The following is a 24,761-nucleotide window of genomic DNA, read 5'->3' on the forward strand; positions in this document are numbered from 1 at the left end:
TTAATATGAATCTTACATTTTCAACATGTGGAAGTTGGCGATTGAAATGTGTTATCATTTATAAACTTTATTCCACCCATGCAATGGTATGCATTGTATTAAAAATGTTCTAAGGATAAAATAAATACAAGACTACACTTGCCAAAAAAAATATAATGTAGAAATTAATTTTTGTCAAACTTTCTCATATAGAGTACAGTTAATAAGACAATCAACTTAAAAAAAAAAACCTAGTTTTGTCTGATAGAAAAACAAGTCTATAGTAATCCATAAGTTATTGTCCCAGTGCACCATTAACCATCTGAGTAGGGCCAGTGCTGTTTTCTGGAAGGTGGAGTTCCACTAGTGAAATAAGTTCTTCAACCTGTTCTTCTGTAAGCCTGTCTTCACTTTCTTCAATTATCTGAAACATGCAAATATTTAGTTCCCAACCATACTAAGTGCTGCACCATTTACCCTCATTAGAACAGGATTTCCTTACCTTTCCACAACCAATATAGGTACTTTAAGTAAACTTATGCGAGTGTCTGTTAAGCTAGCAGCAAAGAATTTGTTCCCGGCACAGCTGATACAGAGTAAGCGATACTCCCCCCCACCAAGGGGAGGGGGCTGATGCCAGGTCACCATCTGGAAAAGACCCAGGCTGGAACAAGACCGGTGAACCTACTATATACAGCTGATACAGCAGTGGGTTAGTGACCAGTTAATAGATCACGTTAAGTTGCATAAACCTATAAAGACATATATTTAACCACACAAGCAAGCTGCCATATATGTTGTAGCCATTTATTTTCAATGTGAGTTAATATTATAATAATGGGGTAGCACAAAATCAACAGGTATTATACACCCTTTCTAGGGAGGTTCACTGACACTGATGAAGGGTGCTTGATTGAAAGAACTGAAGGTACCCTTACTTACCTTGGATCAAATCACACAGAGTCCCACTTTCCAAAGTGCTGTATAACCCCTATGAGTTTAGTGCTCCCACTTTAAATCAATCAAATACTAGGATTATACAATACAAGGGAAATGGAAGGCAACTGGGTAAAATCCAAGGTAAAAAAAAAAAAATTTATATCCTTAGATCAAGAGATCCTCATAAGCATTGAAGCCCCTCTCAAGGGAATGTGGTTGAAGAGCTGTTTATGTTCGGGCAACTAATGCCAGTCCAATAACCTTTATCTTCACTTACTGTACATTCACTTTCAGCTGTTATATGCATCTTTAAAATGTTCAATTAAAGTATCTCGTATCTAATTTGCTAGAAAATTAAAAGAATTATCCATATACAGAATTTTTATGTTCTGAATTTACTTCCTCTTACTCATACTCTAATCATGTTATCTCTCGCAAGCCAATCCAAATGTACAGTGGACGATCAAGGGGAACATTACAGCCTTGACTTAAGAACATAAGAACGAAGGAACACTGCAGAAGGCCTACTGGCCCATGCGAGGCAGGTCCAAGTCTCCTACCGGCTTAAGCCAATGCACCCAACCTAGTCAGGTCAGGTCACATTGACTTAAGGGAGGAACACGGCAACCGACCTGGTAGCACAAGCTATCAGGTCCAACTCACACCCACCCACATCCACTCATGTATTTATCCAACCTATTTTTAAAGCTACACAACGTTCTGGCCTCTATAACTGTACTCGGGAGTTTGTTCCACTCATCCACAACTCTATTACCAAACCAGTACTTTCCTATATCCTTCCTGAATCTGAATTTTTCCAACTTAAAACCATTGCTGCGAGACCTGTCTAGGCTAGATATTTTCAGCACACTATTTACATCCCCTTTATTTATTCCTGTCTTCCATTTATACACCTCAATCATATCCCCCCTAATTCTACGTCTTTCTAGAGAGTGCAGATTCAGGGCCCTTAGTCTATCCTCATAGGGAAGGTTTTGATACATGGGATCAACTTTGTCATCTTCCTTTGTACATTTTCCAGAGAATTTATATCCATTCTGTAATACGGTGACCAAAACTGTGCAGCATAATCTAAATGAGGCCTAACCAAGGATGTATAGAGTTGAAGAACAACCTGAGGACTCCTATTATTTATGATTCTTGATATGAAGCCAAGGATTCTATTAGCTTTATTGCGAACACTTATGCACTGTTGTCTTGGTTTCAGATTACCGCTAACCAGAACTCCTAAATCTTTTTCGCAATCCGTAATATTAAGATCTACATTATTTAGTTTATATGTGGCATGGTTATTGTCCTGTCCAACATTTAGAACTTTGCATTTGTCTATATTAAACTGCATCTGCCACTTCTCCGACCACTGCATCAGTCTATTCAAATCTTCCTGGAGTGCTTGAATGTCCTCGTCAGAATTCGACGGCCTATTTTGGTGTCATCGGCAAACTTGCCGATGTCGCTCTTTATGCCCTCATCTATGTCGTTTATGTAGATTGTGAACAGCAGGGGGCCCAACACTGACCCCTGTGGAACACCGCTCGTGATGCTTCCCCACTCTGATTTCTCCCCATTTATGCAAACTCTCTGCTGCCTATTTGTCAACCATGCCTCTATCCAGGAAAAAATTTCTCCTCCTATTCCATGTGCCTTAATTTTCCTCAATAGTCTCTGATGTGGGACCCTGTCAAAAGCCTTACTGAAGTCCATATACACAATATCATATTCATTACCATGATCTAACTCCTCAAATACCTTTGTGAAAAAAGTTAATAAATTCGTAAGGCAGGAATGCCCCTTTGTAAAACCATGCTGAGATTCGTTGATTAATTTATGCTTTTCAAGGTGGCTACGAACTGCCTCGGCAATTATTGATTCCATAAATTTTCCCACTATGGAGGTTAGGCTTATTGGTCTATAGTTCGAAGCTAAGGACCTGTCACCTGTTTTGAAAATAGGTATCACATTTGCCATTTTCCACTTATCTGGCACCATGCCAGTTTGTAGTGATATGTTGAAAAGATTAGCCAAAGGTGTGCTAAGCTCCTCTTTACATTCCTTTAGAACCCTTGCATACAGTTCATCAGGGCCTGGGGATTTATAGGTTTTAATTTATCTATTTGCCTAAGGACCATGTCACTTGTGACCCTAATCGTGCACAGTTTATTATCGTCCTGTTCTACATAATTTATCATTACTGGAATGTCGCTGGTATCCTCCTGTGTAAAAACTGAGAGGAAGTATGTGTTAAAAATTCTACACATTTCCTTATCACTGTCAGTGAGCTGACCCGAGGAACTTTTGAGTGGGCCTATCTTGTCCCTGATCTTACTTCTGTATACCTGAAAGAATCCTTTTGGGTTAGTCTTCGATTCTCTTGCAACTTTAACCTCATAATCTCTTTTTGCTTTTCTAATTCCCTTTTTTATTTCTCTCTTTAACTGAATATATCGATTTCTTAATTGCCCCTCTCCTCTTTTGATTTGCCTATATATGCCTCTCTTTTGACCAATCAGTTATTTTAATCTATTGTTCATCCATTTAGGATCATTTTTGTTTGATCTGATTTCCCTATTTGGAACATAATTTGACTGAGCAGCTAGAACTATGCCCTGGAAAGCATCATATCGGCAACCATCACCACCTACCTGACCCTTAGTCAGGTCATTCCAGTTCAGCCCACCTAAGTAATTTTTTAGTCCTATGAAATCAGCCAAGCGAAAGTCAGGGACGGAGACTTGATTGCCATTATTAGGGGAATTCCATGATATATTAAAACTGAGTGATTTGTGATCACTTTCCCCAAGCTCATCATTAACCTCAAGATTATTAATTAGTGTTTCCCTACTGGCAAGAACCAAGTCAAGGTTATTTCCCCTAGTTGGCTCTGTCACAAACTGTTTTAAAAAACAATCCTGGATCGTATCAAGAAAGTCACCTGACTCTAAATTTCCTGTCAAATTGCTCCAGTCAATCTGTCTATAGTTGAAATCTCCCATTAGCACAACATTTTCGTATGTAGATGCCTTACGAATTTCGTCCCATAGAAGTTTACTGCACTCCCTATCAAGATTTGGGGCCCTATAAATCACACCCAAAATTAGTTTTTCTCGGCCCTCGAGAAGCTGTAACCAAACAGATTCAGTGGCTGACGCTTCTAATTTAATATCTTGTCTAACACAACAATTTAAATTGTCTCTAACATACATCGCTACTCCACCACCTTTCCTGTTGACCCTATCAGTGTGGAATAATTTATAGCCTTGTATGTGACATTCAGAGGGCATCTCTCTATCTTTCAGATTGAGCCAGGTCTCTGTTATAGCAATAATATCTATGTTTCCTGCACTTGCAATTAATCTTAGCTCATCTATCTTATTTCTTACACTCCTGCTATTAGTATAGTAAACCTTAAGGGAGTTAGTCCCTTGCTGCCCTCTGCTGTCCCCCTTTGTTTGCTGACCTGATCTATTGTCTTTATTTATAACTTCATGCTGAATGCCTTTTATACATTTACTGTTTCCAACCCTAGTGTTGCAACCTGCTTGTTTCCCACACACACCCATACCTCTATCTTCCATCAGTTTAAAACCATAGGCATTTCACCAATGGCCTTCTCAATCGAGTCTGCAAGTGCTACCACCCCTGCCCCAGAGAGATGTACCCCATCCCTTGCATACATATCATGTTTGCCATAAAAGTTGTTCCAGTTGTCAATGAATGGGATTGCAAGTTCCTTGCAGTATCTGTCTAGCCAGCAATTTACACCAATTGCCCTAGACAACCATTCATTTCCTACTCCCCTTCTAGGCAAGATGCTACATATGATTGGGATCCCTCCCTTAGACTTAATGAAATCTATAGCTGACCTGTACTTATCTAGCAGCTCTTCTCTCCTACCCTTCCCAATATCATTTCCACCAGCACTGAGACAGATAATGGGCTTGTTCCCATTACCTGACATGATATTATCCAGCCTGTTGACAATGTCCCCAACACCAGCTCCAGGGAAACACACTCTATCTCTCATCTTCTTATTCCTATTACAAAAAGCACGGTCAATATATCTTACCTGAGAGTCACCAACCACAAAAATGCGCTTACCTCCATTAGCAGGGGCAGTAGTACCCTTACCTTCACTGGCCACTGAAGTACATTCATCCTGGAGAACAGAGAAGTGATTTCCTACCTTCAGATCTTAACTCTTAACTTTCCTTACTCTGATGCGCCTCCCATTACTGTGAACCACTCGCCACTTGTAGCAGGTGCTGGGCTGCACCTCACTGCTGGTAGCCGTTGCTACCTCCCCAACTACAGCCTCCTCACAGCGAGAGACAGACTGCACCTCACTGCTAGAAGTCTCATTCCCCACAACTCCAGCCACCTCACACTCTCCCAGACCCATTGAGGTGGACCTTCAGCCTCCTAATCTCCTCCTGGAGAAGCAAGACCTCCTCCTTCAACTCTCCAACCTCAATTTTTAAAACACTGCAGAAGCAAGCCATGCTTTGTAACCGTCCACGCTAATCCCCAAAGCAGCTCAGGGTCTGTGACCTCACGTGACGACTGACCACTGACCACTGTCGACTGACCACTGACCACCAATTGCTTGGTGAAGCATTAACTTGTATGCATAACCTGCTTTAGCTTAAAAACATGCTGTATTAATCAGCATTTAAATGATTCTATATGCTGTATATGTTTATTATCTTATACATTTCTTGGCTTACTATCATGCTTCAGATTCATATATAACACTTGAATTATACACATGGGATATGTACACATCAAAATCTATTGACAAATGTTGCAAATTACATAATGCTGATGAATTGGAGCTACCCTTTCCTTGGCTCAAACCTGATTACCTCCCATTTCCCAGGCACATTATGTTCTCTATGGGTTTCATGAATATAATATGAACTGCAACTGTGTAACAGTTATTATCAGCAATGCCAAATTTATATGCATTGATAAGGCAAGTACAAACAGGTAGTGCATGTGTATTGGGGGCTACCATATGGAGGGTTGAGCCCCCACTGCACTATGCACTGAACAACACACACAGATTTAGCACTTCATATATACGTATAATTACTCATTATTATTATTATTATTTTTTTTTCAACATGTATGTATAATAATGGTGTGCAATGATAATAGTAAAACTGGCACAGCAGACCTTACCAACTGCATCTCCACTGGTGTTGTTGGCCTCAAGTTAATTAACTGGAGCTTTTCAGCTTTAGTGAGCTTGAAATCTTTTACAGACTGAAGAAATCTTTGGATTATTTCTGGATTCTGATTTCTACAAGGTGTTTTCTCCAAATACTTGAGTGTCTGTCAAATCAAAGAATGTATTATTTTAGCAATCAGATTAGAGGCAGGAGGCATGGAGGAAGTGAATGTACTGAATGTGTCAGATAGTGGGTATATTAAAGGGAACCATAGAATAGATAAAAAAAAAAGATAGGTGGAGTGTTGAGACAGCTGTGTAATGAAGTTTATTTAACAAGGCAAATGCACTCTATGACTCCTATGGGTTTAGTGCTTCCCAATGAATATACTGTAATATTAATAATGAAGATAAGATGGGGACTGTACCATAGTAGTGATAACACTTTTAACTGATTTTTTGATATACAATACAGGTATATTTTTTAAAGTATACAAGTCTACAACATGCAAGTGATTTTTGCTTCTGTTTTTGTCTAACTGAGAGGTTTGCATAGAGAATGATAGTACAAAAGATACTTTTCTCACACAGGTTCATATTGCATACTAGTGGTTGTGAATTAAATTAAGTTCCCATTTTATAAATGTGCACTATCACTATCCCACAAAATAGCAAAAAATTCATCAAAAAAAAAATCAAATTTTAAAAATATTTTGTTCAAATGAAAACTTAAAATGCATACGTCATAGGCAATATTGGCAAGGTGTGTCTGAGTTTTGGCAAGGTTCCGTCTTCCTTTGGCTCCTTGCTGACATAAATCCTGTAGCAATGAATATACTTCACAGTTGCTCAACACTGCCCCTTTACTATTCACTCTGCAAAAATAAGAAATAAAAAACTTTGAACATAATGGATGTCACATGCAAAATGATCTTTTATTTATAGGGAAGGAATGTTGTAGAACTTAAAACAGGCTTAGCATTATTATCATATAGGGAAGAATTTTTTTTAGGCATATAGAAAATTTTATACCCAGAGGTGTGATCCAACTGGAAGTACAGTAGAGTACAGCCCAGAGGTGTGATCCAACTGGAAGTACAGTAGAGTACAGCCAATATAAATTCTTTGTTTTCAAAACATTTTACACAAGTAGTTTTAAAAAGCCTGTAGTATACACATAGATCAGGAGAAGGCTCTTAACCCTTAAACTGTCAAAACGTAGATCTATGTTCACATGCGAGGGGCTCCAAACGTAGATCTACTTTTTTTTTACATGCTTTCAAATGGGGAAAATAAAGGTTGGAGCGCTACGCACGTGAACATAGATCTACGTTTGGACAGTTTAAGGGTTAATCTATAAAATTGATGTTCTTCTCATATACCTTGGATCAAACCTGATTATCTCCCATTCCCCGGGTGTTCAATGACCCCTACAGGTTCAGCACTTCCCCACGAATAAAATACTACTAATTAATACTAAAAAGATTACATAGATGTGGAGCTATTATAGCCTTTGTGTATAGCATAAGGTACAGTTAGAATGATAAAAATGAAAAAAAAATACGAATTAAATTTTTTTCACATCAATTTTGCAGGCTAAGAGCTGTTATCCTGCTTCAGCTCATTTCAAAACCCAGCCCTATCTAGGGTATATTACCACCACCTGGGATATGACCCACAACAGTCAACTAACAGCCAGGCACCTACTTTCTACTAGGTGAACAGGAAACATGCCTAACATTTACATCCATGCCGGGGATTGGACCACAGACACTCAGTATGTGAGCTGAGAGTGCTGCCAACAGAGTCACAAGAAGAAAATTGATACAAACAAATGATGTGATAATGGCAGGAGATGTGGATAAAATTTGTGACTGTGCTAAAAAATATTTCTGGAAAATGAGTGGTGTAGGAAAAGCGGACTAATTAAGCATGGATTTTTTTCAGTTTTTGTTTGAATTCATTAAGATAGTTTTTTAATCAATTTGGTAATTTATTCGGCAATCCTTTCACTGCTCCAATCACTAAAATTAAAATGGCTGTCAGTGTCACAATTTAAAAAACTTTTCTTATATCTTCTGAAATGGGAGAGAATACTTTTCAGAAGGTAATAGCACCAGAAATGCAAAGTTTGATGGAAAAATTCATGAAATTATGCAGGAACAATGTCGGCAGTCTGGGCACAATTTATGCCTCAGCGATTCATCCATTTTAAGGCCAAGTCCACTGCTCAAACAGACCCAGCTCCTGACTATTTTGTTAGTATGATTTCTGTTGTATCAACTGACAAGAAAATGCCCATTCAACTACGTACATATTAGAACTACCCCACAAACTGCCAAAATTTGGCAAACTGGCCAATTTTACTAAAAATTCAACAAATTTAATTTTATAATCAAAATCTCAAATGAATACTATAGGCATTCCAGCCCCCGAAGCAACTTTTCTTCTGTTCATTAATCACATTGCCAGACCTCTACTATATAGTACCTGCCCTTCATTTTGAATCTACCATGACACTAATCACTGAAGTTTTATTCTATTTATTAGCTAATAAAATATAACCAAGAATCATTGGTCATGGTTTAGGCCATCCTAATAACTGAAGCAGACCTAGTAAAAACCCGCTGAACAGACTGGGGTTGTAGGGCCCCTACCCTTCCTCAGTAAAATTGCTAAAAATTGAATGTTTCTGCTACTTTGAGGCCTATTTTCTGGTCTTAAATTGACCAACTCATCTCCATTTCACTTGTGTGTTTTTCTGTTTGTCAACTACAGTGGTACCTCGGGATACAAACAGCTCAAAACTGAAACAATTATGTAAGTGTATTTATGTAAGTGCTTTTGTAAGTATATTTTTGGGGGCCTAAAACAGATTAATCTAATTTCATTATATCTTATGGGAACAAATTCATTTGGTATTGGCACTCGAACAGCGAATTAAGTTCGTATCCCAAGGTACCACTGTATATCAAGAAACAGCCAACAAAACCATAAAAAACACCTTAGAAAATGTCTCAAAGTCATTATTTTATCCCAAACATAGGTCAGATGTTCTCATCATGAACTGTATGGGGCAAGATTTTTTTAATACTGTGCACACCCCTTCTCTCATGTCTAGGCAAAAATTTACCAATCACAGCATATTTGAGCTGTATAGCCCTTGTGGTTTAGTGCTTCTTTTTGATTATAATAATAATAATACTAACAGCATATTTGAGATCACCATGATTATGACATAGATTTACATGAGCGAGACTAGCCTCAATGATGTAGATCTATGTGGAACACAGTTAAAGGGTTAATGGACTCTGAGGGAAGAGGGCATCCAGCAATGGCAATCATCTGTTAAATAGAAAAAAACTATGCCACACTACTGTATGCATTATACAGTACTGCACACACAATTTACAGATATTCCGTAATAAACACCGAAAATAAAGAAGTTAAAAGCACAGTGGAGTAATTTTATTTGCTATCTGTCGTGGATAAATAAGATTATTTTGTATTTCTATGCAAAACAACCACAGGGGAGTCGAATAACAGCTATAGGCCTTTTGTGTTGCAATCAACACATCATCAGGAGCATGCAAAGTTGCAGAAATGAGTAAGAAATCTCAGCAGTTTCATTTCAAGGGACGCTTGCTAAGACTGAAGGTAGAAGAGCGGCGGGAAGCATACAGTGCCCAGGCACATGAGTGCTGAGTGCCAAACAGTTTCAGTATTATAAAAATAGAAGATAGTCAGCCCACAAACAAAGGCATTTGAGTGGTTAACTAGCAAAGTAATATTGGTAACATAATGGTTATCAAAATTATCAATCTGACTTCAGGGCAATATGAAGGACTTAACATTCTGAATAAGGATGTGTCTGGCAACTGTCTGCAGAAAATTCCACATCTTAAGGAAAATGAGAAAATGGGCAAGCTCCCCTAAAATTCAACTTTCAGTGTGGTTGTTTTGCATCATGTATCCTTGTTTGCGATTCCTGCATAAAATGAATACCATTTGTATTTCTATGTAGGAGCATTAAAAGGTTAACCCAATGAAATCACCATCTGGCTTATTTCTGTTTGGGTCCTTTGATCCTCTTCTTCAGGATGGAGCCCACAACAGATAGTTAACACACAGGTACCTACTTACTGCTAAGTGAACAGGGGCAGCAGGTGTAACAAAATATGCCCAACATTTCCACTTGTGCTCGTCTGCTGGAACTGAACCCAGGTCCTGCAGATATGACCCAAAGGCACTACCACTTGAGCCATGAGCCATAAGGGGTGTATGTATGATTTTATTTAGGCCTCCTACATTATTTTAAACTTAAACAATGGTTTTATATCATAAATTATAAGAACATAAGAAAGAAGGAACACTGCAACAGGCCTACTGGCCCATGCAAAGCAGGTCCAAGTCTCCTACTGGCTTAGGCCAATGACCCAACCTAGTCAGGTCAGGTCACATTCACTTAAGGAAGGAGCACGACATCAGACCTAGTAGTGCAAGCTAGTCAGGTCTGACTCGCTCACCCACACCCACTCATGTATTTTTTTTTTTAACAAGTCGGCCGTCTCCCACCGAGGCAGGGTGACCCAAAAAGAAAGAAAATCCCCAAAAAGAAAATACTTTCATCATTCAACACTTTCACCACACTCACACATAATCACTGTTTTTGCAGAGGTGCTCAGAATACAACAGTTACACAACATATCCCTCCAAACTGCCAATATCCCAAACCCCTCTTTTAAAGTGCAGGCATTATACTTCCCATTTCCAGGACTCAAGTCCAACTATATAAAAATAACCGGTTTCCCTGAATCCCTTCACTAAATATTACCCTGCTCACACTCTAACAGCTCGTCAGGTCCCAAGTACCATTCGTCTCCATTCACTCCTATCTAGTACGCTCATACACACTTGCTGGAAATCCAAGCCCATCGCCCACAAAACCTCCTTTACCCCCTCCCTCCAACCTTTTCGAGGACGACCCCTACCCCGCCTTCCTTCCCCTATAGATTTATACGCTTTCCATGTATTTATCTAACCTATTTTTAAAACTACACAATGTTTTAGCTTCTATGACGGTACTCGGGAGTTTGTTCCACTCATCCTCAACTCTATTACCAAACCAGTGCTTTCCTATATCTTTCCTGAATCTGAATTTTTCCAACTTAAAATCATTGCTGCGAGTCCTGTCTTGGCGAGATATTTTTAACACACTATTTACATTCCCCTTATTTATTCCTGTTTTCCATTTATACATCTCAATCATATCCCCTCTAATTCTACGCCTTTCTAGAGACTGTAGATTCAGGGCCCTCAGTCTATCCTCATAGAGAAGATTTCTGATACATGGGATCAGTTTTTCACAGCCCTCGAGAAGCTGTAACCAAACAGATTTAGTGGCTGATGCTTCTAATTTTATATCTTGTCTAATACAACAATTTAAATTATCTCTGACGTACATTGCTACTCCACCCTTCCTGTTAACCCTATCAGTGTGGAATAATTTATAGCCTTGTATGTGGCATTCAGAAAGCATTTCTCTAGCTTTCAGATTGAGCCAGGTCTCTGTTATAGCAATAATATCTATGCTTTCTGCACTTGCAATTAATCTTAGCTCACCTATCTTATTTCTTACACTCCTGCTATTAGTATAGTAAACTTTAAGGGAAATAGTCTCTCACTGCCCTCTGCTGTCTCCTTTTGTTTGCTGACCTGATCCATTATCTTTATTTGTAACTTTATGATGAATAGTGTCTTTTAAACATTTACTGTTTTCAACCCAAGTGTTGTAACCCAACAAAGTCAGCCTAATATTCCAAGTCAGACTGAAACGTTGTCATAAGTTTCTTTCTCCTATGTGCGGGTTATTTGTGTGTTGTTCCAGTGATGGTATTGTGCCTTTTGTTCTTTAATTTTTGTTCTCCAAATACTGTATTGTATTACACAGGGACTGCCAGTGTTGTTCTTTTGCTTAAATTTGACTTCAAGGGAAAGCTCTACACTCATAAGTGCTATATTTTTTTATTTTAATCAGTGAGAAGTGCTAAACCTGTAGGGGTTTCATGGGAAGGCAATCTGGTTAGCTCCAAGGGGAAGATAAGTCCAGTTCCTTGGGTAATAATAATAATAATAATAATACATATCTTTATTTACTACAAGTACATGTATACATGGTATACAGGCCTAGCTGACATCAGTGACATACTACTATATAGAAAACTGCTTGTTATGCTGAGCATTTCAGGCAAATTAGGTCTGTTTTGTCCCAGGATGCGACCCACACCAGCCGACTAACACCCAGGTACCCATTTTAAACTGATGGGTGAACAGGGACAGGGTCAGCAGGTGTCTTATGGAAAGATGTTCCTAATGTTTTCCAGCCGTACCGGAGGAGATTCGAACCCCGGACCTCAATGTGTGAGTTGTGTGTGCTAGCGATCGAGCTACGGGACACCTCAATGAAGAAACCCTCACAGGTATCAAGGTACCTTCCTTGATTTATGGGGAGTGCTAAACCCACTGGGGTCATATAGTGCCTGGGAGCAATGGAAGGTAATCACATTTAGTCCAAATGAATGGAGAGCAATATAATTCTTTAGGTCAAGACTCTTCACCGGCCTCAAGGGTATTTTGCTTAAAGTTTTTTCAGCAGTTTGTTAAAAAAATTATTATTACAGTTTAATTAATTAGCTGTTTTAACTTTAATGGTTTCAATAAGATATTATAAGGACCTCGTTGGAAATAAGTCACTTTGACTTTTTGTTATCCTAGATAATTTACATCAAGTACGGTAATCGTTCTTGTGTACTTGTACCTAAATAAACTTAATAAGTTTACGTACACATAAATAGTGACAAATTATCATACATACATACTACTCAAACATCCTTAATTCCGGTGGGGCTCTTGATCCAAGGAAATAGACTAACTCTCCCCTTCCTTGAATCGAACCTGAATGCCTCCCATTCCACAGCTGCTATATGACCCTTGTGGGTTTATCGCTTCCCCGATTAAAATGAGAAAAAATATATTTACTCACACTTCCATATTGTTGTTAAAGGTTTCGAGGGCCACGACAGCTTACACAGTATTGAGTCCTGCTTCCCAGTAACGAAGATAAGATTTCGTTCGGATTTTTAACCCCGGAGGGTTAGCCACCCAGGATAAAGTTAGTGCGTCATCGAGGACTGTCTAACTTATTTCCATTGGGGTCCTTAATCTTGTCCCCCAGGATGCGACCCACACCAGTCGACTAACACCCAGGTACCTATTTGCTGCTAGGTGAACAGGACAACAGGTGTAAGGACACGTGTCGAAATGTTTCCACCCGCCGGGAATCGAACCCGGGCCCTCCGTGTGTGAAGCGAGAGCTTTAGCCACCAGGCCACAAGGAACATACAGCTCTGCTGGGGAAGGAATAATGCCAAAAGCTGGACGGGAATTAAAAGTTTGTTTTATGGGTAGAAACGGGAACAAACAATTCCCAACAGGTCAAGTGGACAACACACGCCTGAACCCTGGCAGAACCAGACGACAACTGGCTTCCTCTAGGCCTTAGAAATTCGCAGCGTAGAAAAAAAAGCTTATGTATAAATAACAAAAAAAGGCACAATACCGTGACTGGAACGATACATAAATAACCATAGAAGAGAGGAGCTTACGACGACGTTTCGGTCCGACTTAGACAATTTACAAAGTGTGATGAATGGTTTGAAAGTGTCTCAATCTTCATTTACAAAGTCACATTTACAAAGTAAATGGGCCAAGTCGGACCGAAACGTCGTCGTAAGCTCCTCTCTTCTACGAGCTGACGTAATGCGCCTCATACCAATCTCCCAGCAAATGTCACGGGGAAAGAAAGGAAAAAAAAATAGATCTGATACTCAAATCCAGGTATGGCAACACGTCTCCAACCCTCCAGCACTCGTGCTGGAGGGTTGCTAGGAACCATCATAGCTTCCAGCGTATTGAACTGTCCTTCCCGGGGGTACCGGAAGAATATATTACGCCAATCTGAAGGAATATTGGAAAGAAGTTTATAGGGCCACTGACAGCTTACGCTGTATCAAGCCCTGTCTAATATTGTAAAAAAATAGCGATGAAATGGCATAGACATACTCCATTAAATATAGCAACCTTCTTCTAAGTGGGATACACAAAAGTTGAAATTTTGAAGTTGATTAGACAAGCCTGTCTCCACATATCACACGGAAACCAAATATATTAATGACCGTCTGCCAGTGTCCGGAAAAGAAAGTTTCCACCTAATTGCAAGGAAACTAACTAATGGCGGCACACATTATATGTACCCAATGCGCCCTGAGACCAGAAAGAGAGCGAAAGTGCAGGCCAGAATCTCCTGACGGTCTGGAGAGTCGAACCCCTTCATATTGAGCAGGAATGTGCGCATCACCGCACTTCAGAGCCCGCGCAGTGATAAACGGAACACCACAGCTGGAAGTATACCATCTCAGCATGAGACGGACACCATCGGCTTAGTTATTTATGCTTTACATAACTTAGGGCCTTCCCACGTGATTAATGTAGTCATCCAACTTTGTACAAATGTTGTTGTATTACGTGGAAATAAATATTGACTGATTGGAGGGGCGCATATCTCAGTATTAATACATACGCTTGGTTTATTTAAACCGTGATTTAAGGATTAAAGCGTACTTGACTGGTGGTATACAGGTAACATTCAAGTTACTTGTATACCACCAGTAGTATACTGTGGTGGATAGGCTTCAAACCTAATAAACCAGCCAATTAAGCTTAATATGACATCACACTCAATGTTTTAACACATCTCAGTGTTGTCATTACATATACCTGGGGAGAGTTCGGGGGTCAACGCCCCCGCGGCCCGGTTTGTGACCAGGCCTCATGGTGGATCAGGGCCTGATTAACCAGGCTGTTACTGCTGGCCGCACGTAATCCAACGTACGAACCACAACCCGGCTGGTCAGGTACTGACTTTAGGTGCCTGTCCAGTGCCTGCTTGAAGACAGCCAAGGGTTTATTGGTAATCCCCCTGATGTATGCTGGGAGGCAGTTATTAAAAAAAAAACATAGAATACGAGAATTAAAACACAAATGTACTAATTAGTTTACTCAGCAAAAAATTAAGGTAGCTGTGCTACATATTAATTACTATATAAAATATACATTTCAGCATGATGAATAATAAAAACAGTTGTTTTTGATCAGAATATTGAGCAATCTGATGTTAGGTTTTATTTTGTAGGTTTGATAAATGTAGTGGCAGATTGATGCTTATAGCACAGCTCCAGTTCTTGATATAATTTGTATATGTTGTTATTGCTGCTGGTATTGCTGGTCCTGGTGCTACTCTTATTGATGCTGCTTATATTTTGGCTGCTCTAACTTCTGATATACCATTCCCATACTATGTTGATGCAGAACTATATTGATATAATAATATTCAGGTGTCGAGTAGTTCGATCACTAGTGAACTCAGCTCACACACTGAGGTCCGGAGTTCGAATCTCCGGTACGGCTGGAAAACATTAAGGACGTGTTTCCTTAAGACACCTACTGTCCAAGTTCACCCATCAGTTTAAAAATGGGTACTTGGGTGTTAGTCGACTGGTGTGGGTCGCATCCTGGGACAAAACTGACCTAATTTGCCCGAAATGCTCAACATAAGAAGCGGCTTTCTATATGGTAGTATGTTATTGATGTCAGCTATGGTCTGTATACCTTGTACATGTACTTGTAGAAATAAAGATAATATTATAAGAAACATATTTTTGAGTGTAATTGCAAGCCTGGTTCAGCTTGGGGTTTAGATGGTTTTATTGTGCTTGTCATGGTGCTTTGTCTATATATCATGGACAGGCGTTACAATACTTTTGTACTTGACTCACGAAGTCGTAATGTAGTGAGTCTGGACGGTCTGGGGTTTTGAGACTCTCTGATCGCGGGTTCTATTCCCGCCCGTGGTATGGTTTCTTTTGTACTTCGGTGATGAAGAGATTTATTTTAATTTTCTAACTCCGAAAGAAGCAGCAGCTGTGGTAACCAGACAGAACGACTGATTGTCTGAGGGTATTTCTTAAGAGATTTCAAGAAATCCTTAGGAATTTTCAAGTCCTTAGACAGATTCCTCAATAACAGCGAAGTAACTATCCAAGGACGGACAAGAAATTCTTCCATATGGATCTTCTGAGGTTTCAGTGGCGTTCTTCAAGTTACAGTGGCGTTCTTCAAGTTACAGTGGCGTTCTTCAAGTTACAGTGGCGTTCTTCAAGTTACAGTGGCGTTCTTCAAGTTACAGTGGCGTTCTTCAAGTTACAGTGGCGTTCTTCAAGTTACAGTGGCGTTCTTCAAGTTACAGTGGCGTTCTTCAAGTTACAGTGGCGTTCTTCAAGTTACAGTGGCGTTCTTCAAGTTACAGTGGCGTTCTTCACGTTAAAGTGGCGTTCTTCAAGTTACAGTGGCGTTCTTCAAGTTACAGTGGCGTTCTTCAAGTTACAGTGGCGTTCTTCAAGTTACAGTGGCGTTCTTCAAGTTACAGTGGCGTTCTTCAAGTTACAGTGGCGTTCTTCAAGTTACAGTGGCGTTCTTCAAGTTACAGTGGCGTTCTTCAAGTTACAGTGGCGTTCTTCAAGTTACAGTGGCGTTCTTCAAGTTACAGTGGCGTTCTTCAAGTTACAGTGGCGTTCTTCAAGTTACAGTGGCGTTCTTCAAGTTACAGTGGCGTTCTTCAAGTTACAGTGGCGCTCTTCAAGTTACAGTGGCGTTCTTCAAGTTACAGTAGCGTTCTTCAAGTTACAGTGGCGTTCTTCAAGTTACAGTGGCGTTCTTCAAGTTACAGTGGCGTTCTTCAAGTTACAGTGGCGTTCTTCAAGTTACAGTAGCGTTCTTCAAGTTACAGTGGCGTTCTTCAAGTTACAGTGGCGTTCTTCAAGTTACAGTGGCGTTCTTCAAGTTACAGTGGCGTTCTTCAAGTTACAGTGGCGTTCCTCAAGTTACAGTAGCGTTCTTCAAGTTACAGTGGCGTTCTTCAAGTTACAGTGGCGTTCTTCAAGTTACAGTGGCGTTCTTCAAGTTACAGTGGCGTTCTTCAAGTTACAGTGGCGTTCTTCAAGTTACAGTAGCGTTCTTCAAGTTACAGTGGCGTTCTTCAAGTTACAGTGGCGTTCTTCAAGTTACAGTGGCATTCTTCAAGTTACAGTAGCGTTCTTCAAGTTACAGTGGCGTTCTTCAAGTTACAGTGGCGTTCTTCAAGTTACAGTGGCGTTCTTCAAGTTACAGTGGCGTTCTTCAAGTTACAGTGGCATTCTTCAAGTTACAGTGGCGTTCTTCAAGTTACAGTGGCATTCTTCAAGTTACAGTAGCGTTCTTCAAGTTACAGTGGCATTCTTCAAGTTACAGTGGCGTTCTTCAAGTTACAGTGGCGTTCTTCAAGTTACAGTAGCGTTCTTATCTAGAGAACGCCATTCTTTTTGAGACAGTCCTTGATCAACTGAGTCTGTAAATAGAAAAACAATATAACAAGCCTTGTTAAATTATTATGGACTCAGGAAAATAATCAGAAGTTTAGTCCTGTATTGAGACTGAAACAAAATTCTTAGTTTTGATGGCCAGGATGTTAATTCGGGTTTTGTTTTCCAGTTATTTACCAACTATCCCACTAACTTTTACCCGAATTTCACACCTTCCGCTTCACACTCCACACGCACACGCATCCTCACACACACACCTAGTAGTGACCAGTGAAGAGGCAGGGCCAAGAGCTAAGACTCAACACCTGCAATCGCAATTACGTGAGTACACACACACACACACGGGAAAGAATGCCTTCAGTGTGAGAAGTGAACAAATAAAATGCATAATTAAGGGATATTGCAGATACAAACTTAATACGGGGATTTTAAACTATATATGAGTACAAAAAACAAGAGGCAAGTACAGAGGCAGGGCCCAAGAACTACAACCCAACTCTACCCAATTAGGTAAATGAATATACATAGTGGAATGCAATAGTAAATTGCTGGCAAGAAAAAAAAAGGTTGTAGAACAAGATTTAATGCGAGAAAGCTTCGCTCTGTGTAGAGCTTTATCAAATCATGATAAAGGTCTACACAGAACGGCATGTTATCTCAGTAAAAACTTTTCTTATACCCGTATCATTGCTTCCCGCAGAGTAGACTTACCATGTTGGTGTTGGTCTTGATGCAGTCCAACAGAGGCTGGGAATAATTGCACACTGCCTGTCGATTGTTACGTATATTTGTAACTATAAAAATCTTGAACTCTGCGGTGTCGTCTGTCACAGGAAGACCCAGTAAGTTAGTCAGCTTGTTAAGCTTAGTGTTGATTGCACGTGAAAATATAAATGTTAAAAAGGCCTACAATAGATAAAAACATGTAAGTGGCGTGGACTATACATTTGCTTGAAAGCCAAGGGTTATGCAGGACATTTCAGGTTAAGATATTAACTCATCTGTACATTACCTTCGAGGAAATTTTAATCCCTAAAATATGGATTAAAGTACATTTTCAACACACACACACACACACACACACACACACACACACACACACACACACACACACACACACACACACACACACACACACACACACACACACACACACACACACACACACGCACCAGTGAAGAGGTGGGGCCAGGAGCTAGGACTCGACCCTTGCAACCTCAACTAGGTGAGTACACACACACACATAAATTAAGAGATATACAAGTATATGGACTGAGAGATACCTCAAGATATATATATATATATATATATATATATATATATATATATATATATATATATATATATATATATATATATATATATATATATATATATATATATATATATATATATATATATATATATATATATATATATATATATATATATATATATTGAGATACACACCTCTAGGTATAAGTACACTGAACGATACACGTTTTTTGGTGTATATGCAATGGTAAACAGTACTAAATGCGTCTGTGTATAAACAATAAAGCTAGCCAGTTGTACAAACAACACTTTACTCACTGAATTTTACTGGGTTATCATAGATATATTATACATAAGATGCTATTTATTCTTACATCTTCTACGTGACCTCAGAACCACCGATGAAATTTCTAAAGATAGTGGACACTTGTCAGTGAACTGAGGAAACCCACACACAGACAGTGTAAACAGTTTCTCTTTACACTGTTTCTGTCTCCATGTAAATTTCCTCAGTTTATGCAACTGCCTGAAAATTCATATATATCCCGAATAAAGTGAAATAAAGCGAAACCGTAACATACTTCGGGCTATGTCAGGAACAGTGATGTTGGCTACGGACTCCAGACAGCCGGCAGCTGTGTTCAGGATGATCGTGCTGTTTACACCACTCATGATGGTTCTCTTGCAGTTCTTTATTTGTTCTTTGTTGGTGCGGCAGGCATTAGTCGTCATGTTCAAGTCACTGCAGAATTGTCTTTCTGGAGATATTGAGTTATAATGAGGGAGAGATCCAGACTAGTGATTTTTTTTCTGTATGAAAGGAACTTTCGGAAACGGAATCACAATTGAATCTCATGAATCACTACTGGCAGAAGCTCTCATGAATCACCCCTGACAGAAGCTCTCATGAATCACCACTGACAGCTCTCATGAATCACCACTGGCAGAAGCTCTCATGAATCACCACTGACAGAAGCTCTCATGAATCACCACTGACAGAAGCTCTCATGAATCACCACTGACAGAAGCTCTCATGAATCACCACTGGCAGAAGCTCTCATGAATCACCACTGACAGAAGCTCTCATGAATCACCACTGGCAGAAGCTCTCATGAATCACCACTGACAGAAGCTCTCATGAATCACCACTGGCAGAAGCTCTCATGAATCACCACTGACAGAAGCTCTCATGAATCATCACTGACAGAAGCTCTTATGAATCACCACTGACAGAAGCTCTCATGAATCACCACTGACAGAAGCTCTCATGAATCACCACTGACAGAAGCTCTCATGAATCACCACTGATAGAAGCTCTCATGAATCATCACTGACAGAAGCTCTCATGAATCACCACTGATAGAAGCTCTCATGAATCATCACTGACAGAAGCTCTCATGAATCACCACTGACAGAAACTCTCATGAATCACCACTGACAGAAGCTCTCATGAATTACCATTGACAGAAGCTCTCATGAATCACCACTGACAGAAGCTCTCATGAATCACCACTGACAGAAGCTCTCATGAATCACCACTGACAGAAGCTCTCATGAATTACCATTGACAGAAGCTCTCATGTATCACCACTGACAGAAGCTCTCATGAATCACCACTGACAGAAGCTCTCATGAATCACCACTGACAGAAGCTCTCATGAATCACCACTGACAGAAGCTCTCATGAATCACCACTGACAGAAGCTCTCATGAATCACCACTGACAGAAGCTCTCATGAATCACCACTGACAGAAGCTCTCATGTATCACCACTGACAGAAGCTCTCATGAATCACCACTGACAGAAGCTCTCATGAATCACCACTGACAGAAGCTCTCATGAATCACCACTGACAGAAGCTCTCATGAATCACCACTGACAGAAGCTCTCATGAATCACCACTGACAGAAGCTCTCATGAATCACCACTGACAGAAGCTCTCATGTATCACCACTGACAGAAGCTCTCATGAATCACCACTGACAGAAGCTCTCATGAATCACCACTGACAGAAGCTCTCATGAATCACCACTGACAGAAGCTCTCATGAATTACCATTGACAGAAGCTCTCATGTATCACCACTGACAGAAGCTCTCATGAATCACCACTGACAGAAGCTCTCATGTATCACCACTGACAGAAGCTCTCATGAATCGCCACTGACAGAAGCACTCATGAATCACCACTGACAGAAGCTCTCATGTATCACCACTGACAGAAGCTCTCATGAATCACCACTGACAGCTCTCATGAATCACCACTGACAGAAGCTCTCATGAATCACCACTGACAGAAGCTCTCATGTATCACCACTGACAGAAGCTCTCATGTATCACCACTGACAGAAGCTCTCATGAATCACCACTGACAGAAGCTCTCATGAATCACCACTGACAGAAGCTCTCATGAATCACCACTGACAGAAGCTCTCATGTATCACCACTGACAGAAGCTCTCATGTATCACCACTGACAGAAGCTCTCATGAATCACCACTGACAGAAGCTCTCATGAATCACCACTGACAGAAGCTCTCATGAATCACCACTGACAGAAGCTCTCATGAATCACCACTGACAGAAGCTCTCATGAATCACCCCTGACAGAAGCTCTCATGAATCACCACTGACAGAAGCTCTCATGAATCACCACTGACAGAAGCTCTCATATATCACCACTGACAGAAGCTCTCATGAATCACCACTGACAGAAGCTCTCATGAATCACCACTGACAGAAGCTCTCATGAATCACCACTGACAGAAGCTCTCATGAATCACCACTGACAGAAGCTCTCATGAATCACCACTGACAGAAGCTCTCATGAATCACCCCTGACAGAAGCTCTCATGAATCACCACTGACAGAAGCTCTCATGAATCACCACTGACAGAAGCTCTCATGAATCACCACTGACAGAAGCTCTCATGAATCACCACTGACAGAAGCTCTCATGAATCACCACTGACAGAAGCTCTCATGTATCACCACTGACAGAAGCTCTCATGAATCACCACTGACAGAAGCTCTCATGTATCACCACTGACAGAAGCTCTCATGAATCACCCCTGACAGAAGCTCTCATGTATCACCACTGACAGAAGCTCTCATGAATCACCACTGACAGAAGCTCTCATGAATCACCACTGACAGAAGCTGTCATGTATCACCACTGACAGAAGCTCTCATGAATCACCACTGACAGAAGCTCTCATGAATCACCACTGACAGAAGCTCTCATGAATCACCACTGACAGAAGCTCTCATGTATCACCACTGACAGAAGCTCTCATGAATCACCACTGACAGAAGCTCTCATGAATCACCACTGACAGAAGCTCTCATGTATCACCACTGACAGAAGCTCTCATGAATCACCACTGACAGAAGCTCTCATGAATCACCACTGACAGAAGCTCTCATGAATCATCACTGACAGAAGCTCTCATGAATCACCACTGACAGAAGCTCTCATGAATCACCTCTGACAGAAGCTCTCATGAATCACCACTGACAGAAGCTCTCATGAATCATCACTGACAGAAGCTCTCATGAATCACCACTGACAGAAGCTCTCATGAATCACCACTGACAGAAGCTCTCATGAATCATCACTGACAGAAGCTCTCATGAATCACCACTGACAGAAGCTCTCATGAATCACCACTGACAGAAGCTCTCATGAATCACCCCTGACAGAAGCTCTCATGAATCATCACTGACAGAAGCTCTCATGAATCACCACTGACAGAAGCTCTCATGAATCACCCCACTATGAGAAACCATGAATAACAACTAGAGGAAGTTCTCAAGGATGTGTGAGAATGTTACTGAGCTTTTAGCAGATTTAAGTATTTATGTAATAGGATTAACTTATGTGTAATAATTTCTCTGAGGTCTGTATTACCCACAACTCCGTCATATCAATTAATCATCATTCTAAGTTATGTTCACTATCTTCATTATGACCAATAAGTTCACAATTAAGGAGGCTGCCTCCTTCGACTCTCTCGACTGACAGCGTAGTTAAACTTACTCATATTATCTCTGGCTGTCTTATTGAGGCACTTATCCAAGGGAAGGAAGTCTTTGCTGTCACCAGCACCAGCGAACATCACCAGCAGCGTCGCCGTTTGGATTAAATATATCAACTGATTCATGGTGGATCACTCAGCACGCTGATGGAATAGGATATGTGATGAAAACATGTTAGGTTAGGTTAGGTAAGGTTCGTCAGGAGTTGGAGTTTTCGGTCATCTGACCGAGGCCTTCCACTGGCTTACCCCCCACCCCTTTAAAAATTATGGTTATGATTATAACCATTTCATTACTGTTTAGTAGAGAACATGTTCCTTGCTAAATACTTATATATTCAATCTGACTTTGGCCTCCAGGAACATGATGCCATGAATAAAGTAGCATAAAATTAAGGAAATAATATAGTTTTAGTTTCTTATGTAGATATATAAATATTCTTGTCAGATAAACTAGAAAATGAATTTAAAATAGAAGAGCTAAGACAGGAACTATAAGATCCATTGTTTATCCGAAATTGAATCATGTAAAACATGTTTGTGGAGAATCATTATTATTATTATAATATTCACAAAGTTCTCTCATCACGTATAGGTCACAAAGTGACAATTTATGGAGAAAATAACAAGACTACAAAACAATGTTACTGCTAGATTAAGGATGGGTTTATTTATAAGCGTCTTCAGTAACTCGGTTTGCACGTAGACCTTAATCATATAAAATGTAAATTGTGAAGACAGCGACTGAGCCAAGCATTAAAATACTATATCTTAGATTGTTAAAAAATTTAACTCCTTAACAACAGACCCAAAGAAATCCTACAGGAAGTGAGAAATCATACCATTGTTAATAATACATCTGATACTCAGAGACTGAAACCGAATTTTGTATTAAGAAAACATTAAACTTTTTTCTTTTACACTATGATTATTTTCATGTAGAACCTTTAACCAGCAGGGGTCACACAGTACCTGGGAAATGGTACGCAATATGGTCTGATTAAAGGAAAAAGGAGCGCAACTCAATTTCATTTGATCAAGAACCCTTCACCGACGTCAGGTCACCCCAATTGAAGGTATTTTACACTACCGAAACTGGTCAACAAGGTACATGATGACAGGATTGATCTCTAAACACCACATACAATAACGGAAATAATTTAAGAGTAAGAGATCAAATAACACTGGTAAACTCAGCAGAAGAGAGAACTCACTTGTACAGATGATGGAGGTATGTTGATATGTAATAGCGGAGAGGCTATGGGGCTGTTATATACACCTCGAGGAGGAAATCATTTGGTCACCCGTTGTACACACGTTTCTGGTTGAGAGATTTCTGGGAATTGGTAAAAAGAAACCAGGTATATGATACCGACGTTTGGTTCCGGGAACCTTGTAAACAGTGATTGATGTAAGAGTCAACGATGTCCTAAGACAGAAACTTTTCCTAATCCTGTTTGCACAAGGGTTTGTTACGAGGACAGAGAGTTGCAATTACTTGGTTCCAGAGGTCTTCACCAGTGACTAGGCTCAACCCCCCCCCACAACCCCCATCACCAAGGACAAACCTATTTAATATGTGCAACTCCTGCACATGTTGGATGTCTGTTAAATCATCTTGTTGGTAATTCATACCACTAATGTATAGTGTGGAAAATTGCATTTACTTGGATGCATAATTATATACATAACAGTAAATGAACAATGATAACTATTATTTATCAGTCTGACAAGTAGGAATTTGGGACACTTAGGTCGCAAAAAATGTCCCCCTTCGATACCTACCACTGTCATATCCACAAGTTGCTCTGGACCTATTAATTAAATGAAATATACATACACCAGGAATGCTGGTAAATATATAAATTTGTGGACTGTATATTAAAAAT

General features: G+C 40.0%; 2 protein-coding genes across 4 annotated transcripts; both read right to left on the reverse strand.

The window, feature by feature from the left end:
• Positions 1 to 51: 51 nt before the first annotated feature.
• Polr3I (RNA polymerase III subunit I) lies at positions 52 to 13,626 on the reverse strand. Of its 3 annotated transcripts, none has more exons than XR_008408760.2 (5): positions 13,152 to 13,625; positions 6,852 to 6,984; positions 6,121 to 6,273; positions 482 to 643; positions 310 to 403 (listed from the first exon to the last, which is right to left on the reverse strand). XR_008408760.2 is itself a non-coding variant. In XM_053793476.2 (5 exons), exons 1-5 carry the CDS (start codon positions 13,157 to 13,159, stop codon positions 400 to 402), a joined length of 444 nt encoding a protein of 147 aa, XP_053649451.2. In that variant the 5' UTR covers positions 13,160 to 13,626; the 3' UTR covers positions 310 to 399. The 3 variants fall into 3 exon arrangements, 2 of the variants coding, with proteins under 2 accessions (XP_053649452.1, XP_053649451.2); XM_053793476.2 differs by having other exon boundaries at positions 482 to 627; positions 13,152 to 13,626; XM_053793477.2 differs by lacking the exon at positions 482 to 643 and having other exon boundaries at positions 52 to 403; positions 13,152 to 13,422.
• A 3,829-nt stretch (positions 13,627 to 17,455) lies between these two features.
• On the reverse strand, positions 17,456 to 24,132 carry LOC128700268 (uncharacterized). The gene is made up of 5 exons (XM_053793327.2): positions 24,087 to 24,132; positions 22,875 to 23,016; positions 19,419 to 19,595; positions 18,295 to 18,407; positions 17,456 to 17,609 (listed from the first exon to the last, which is right to left on the reverse strand). The coding sequence occupies exons 2-5, from the start codon at positions 22,996 to 22,998 to the stop codon at positions 17,565 to 17,567; spliced, it is 459 nt and encodes a 152-aa protein (XP_053649302.1). The 5' UTR covers positions 22,999 to 23,016; positions 24,087 to 24,132; the 3' UTR covers positions 17,456 to 17,564.
• Between the last annotated feature and the right edge of the window lie 629 nt (positions 24,133 to 24,761).

The sequence above is a fragment of the Cherax quadricarinatus genome, chromosome 71 (genome assembly GCF_038502225.1).
Source record: "Cherax quadricarinatus isolate ZL_2023a chromosome 71, ASM3850222v1, whole genome shotgun sequence".
Classification (NCBI taxonomy): Eukaryota; Metazoa; Arthropoda; class Malacostraca; order Decapoda; family Parastacidae; genus Cherax; species Cherax quadricarinatus.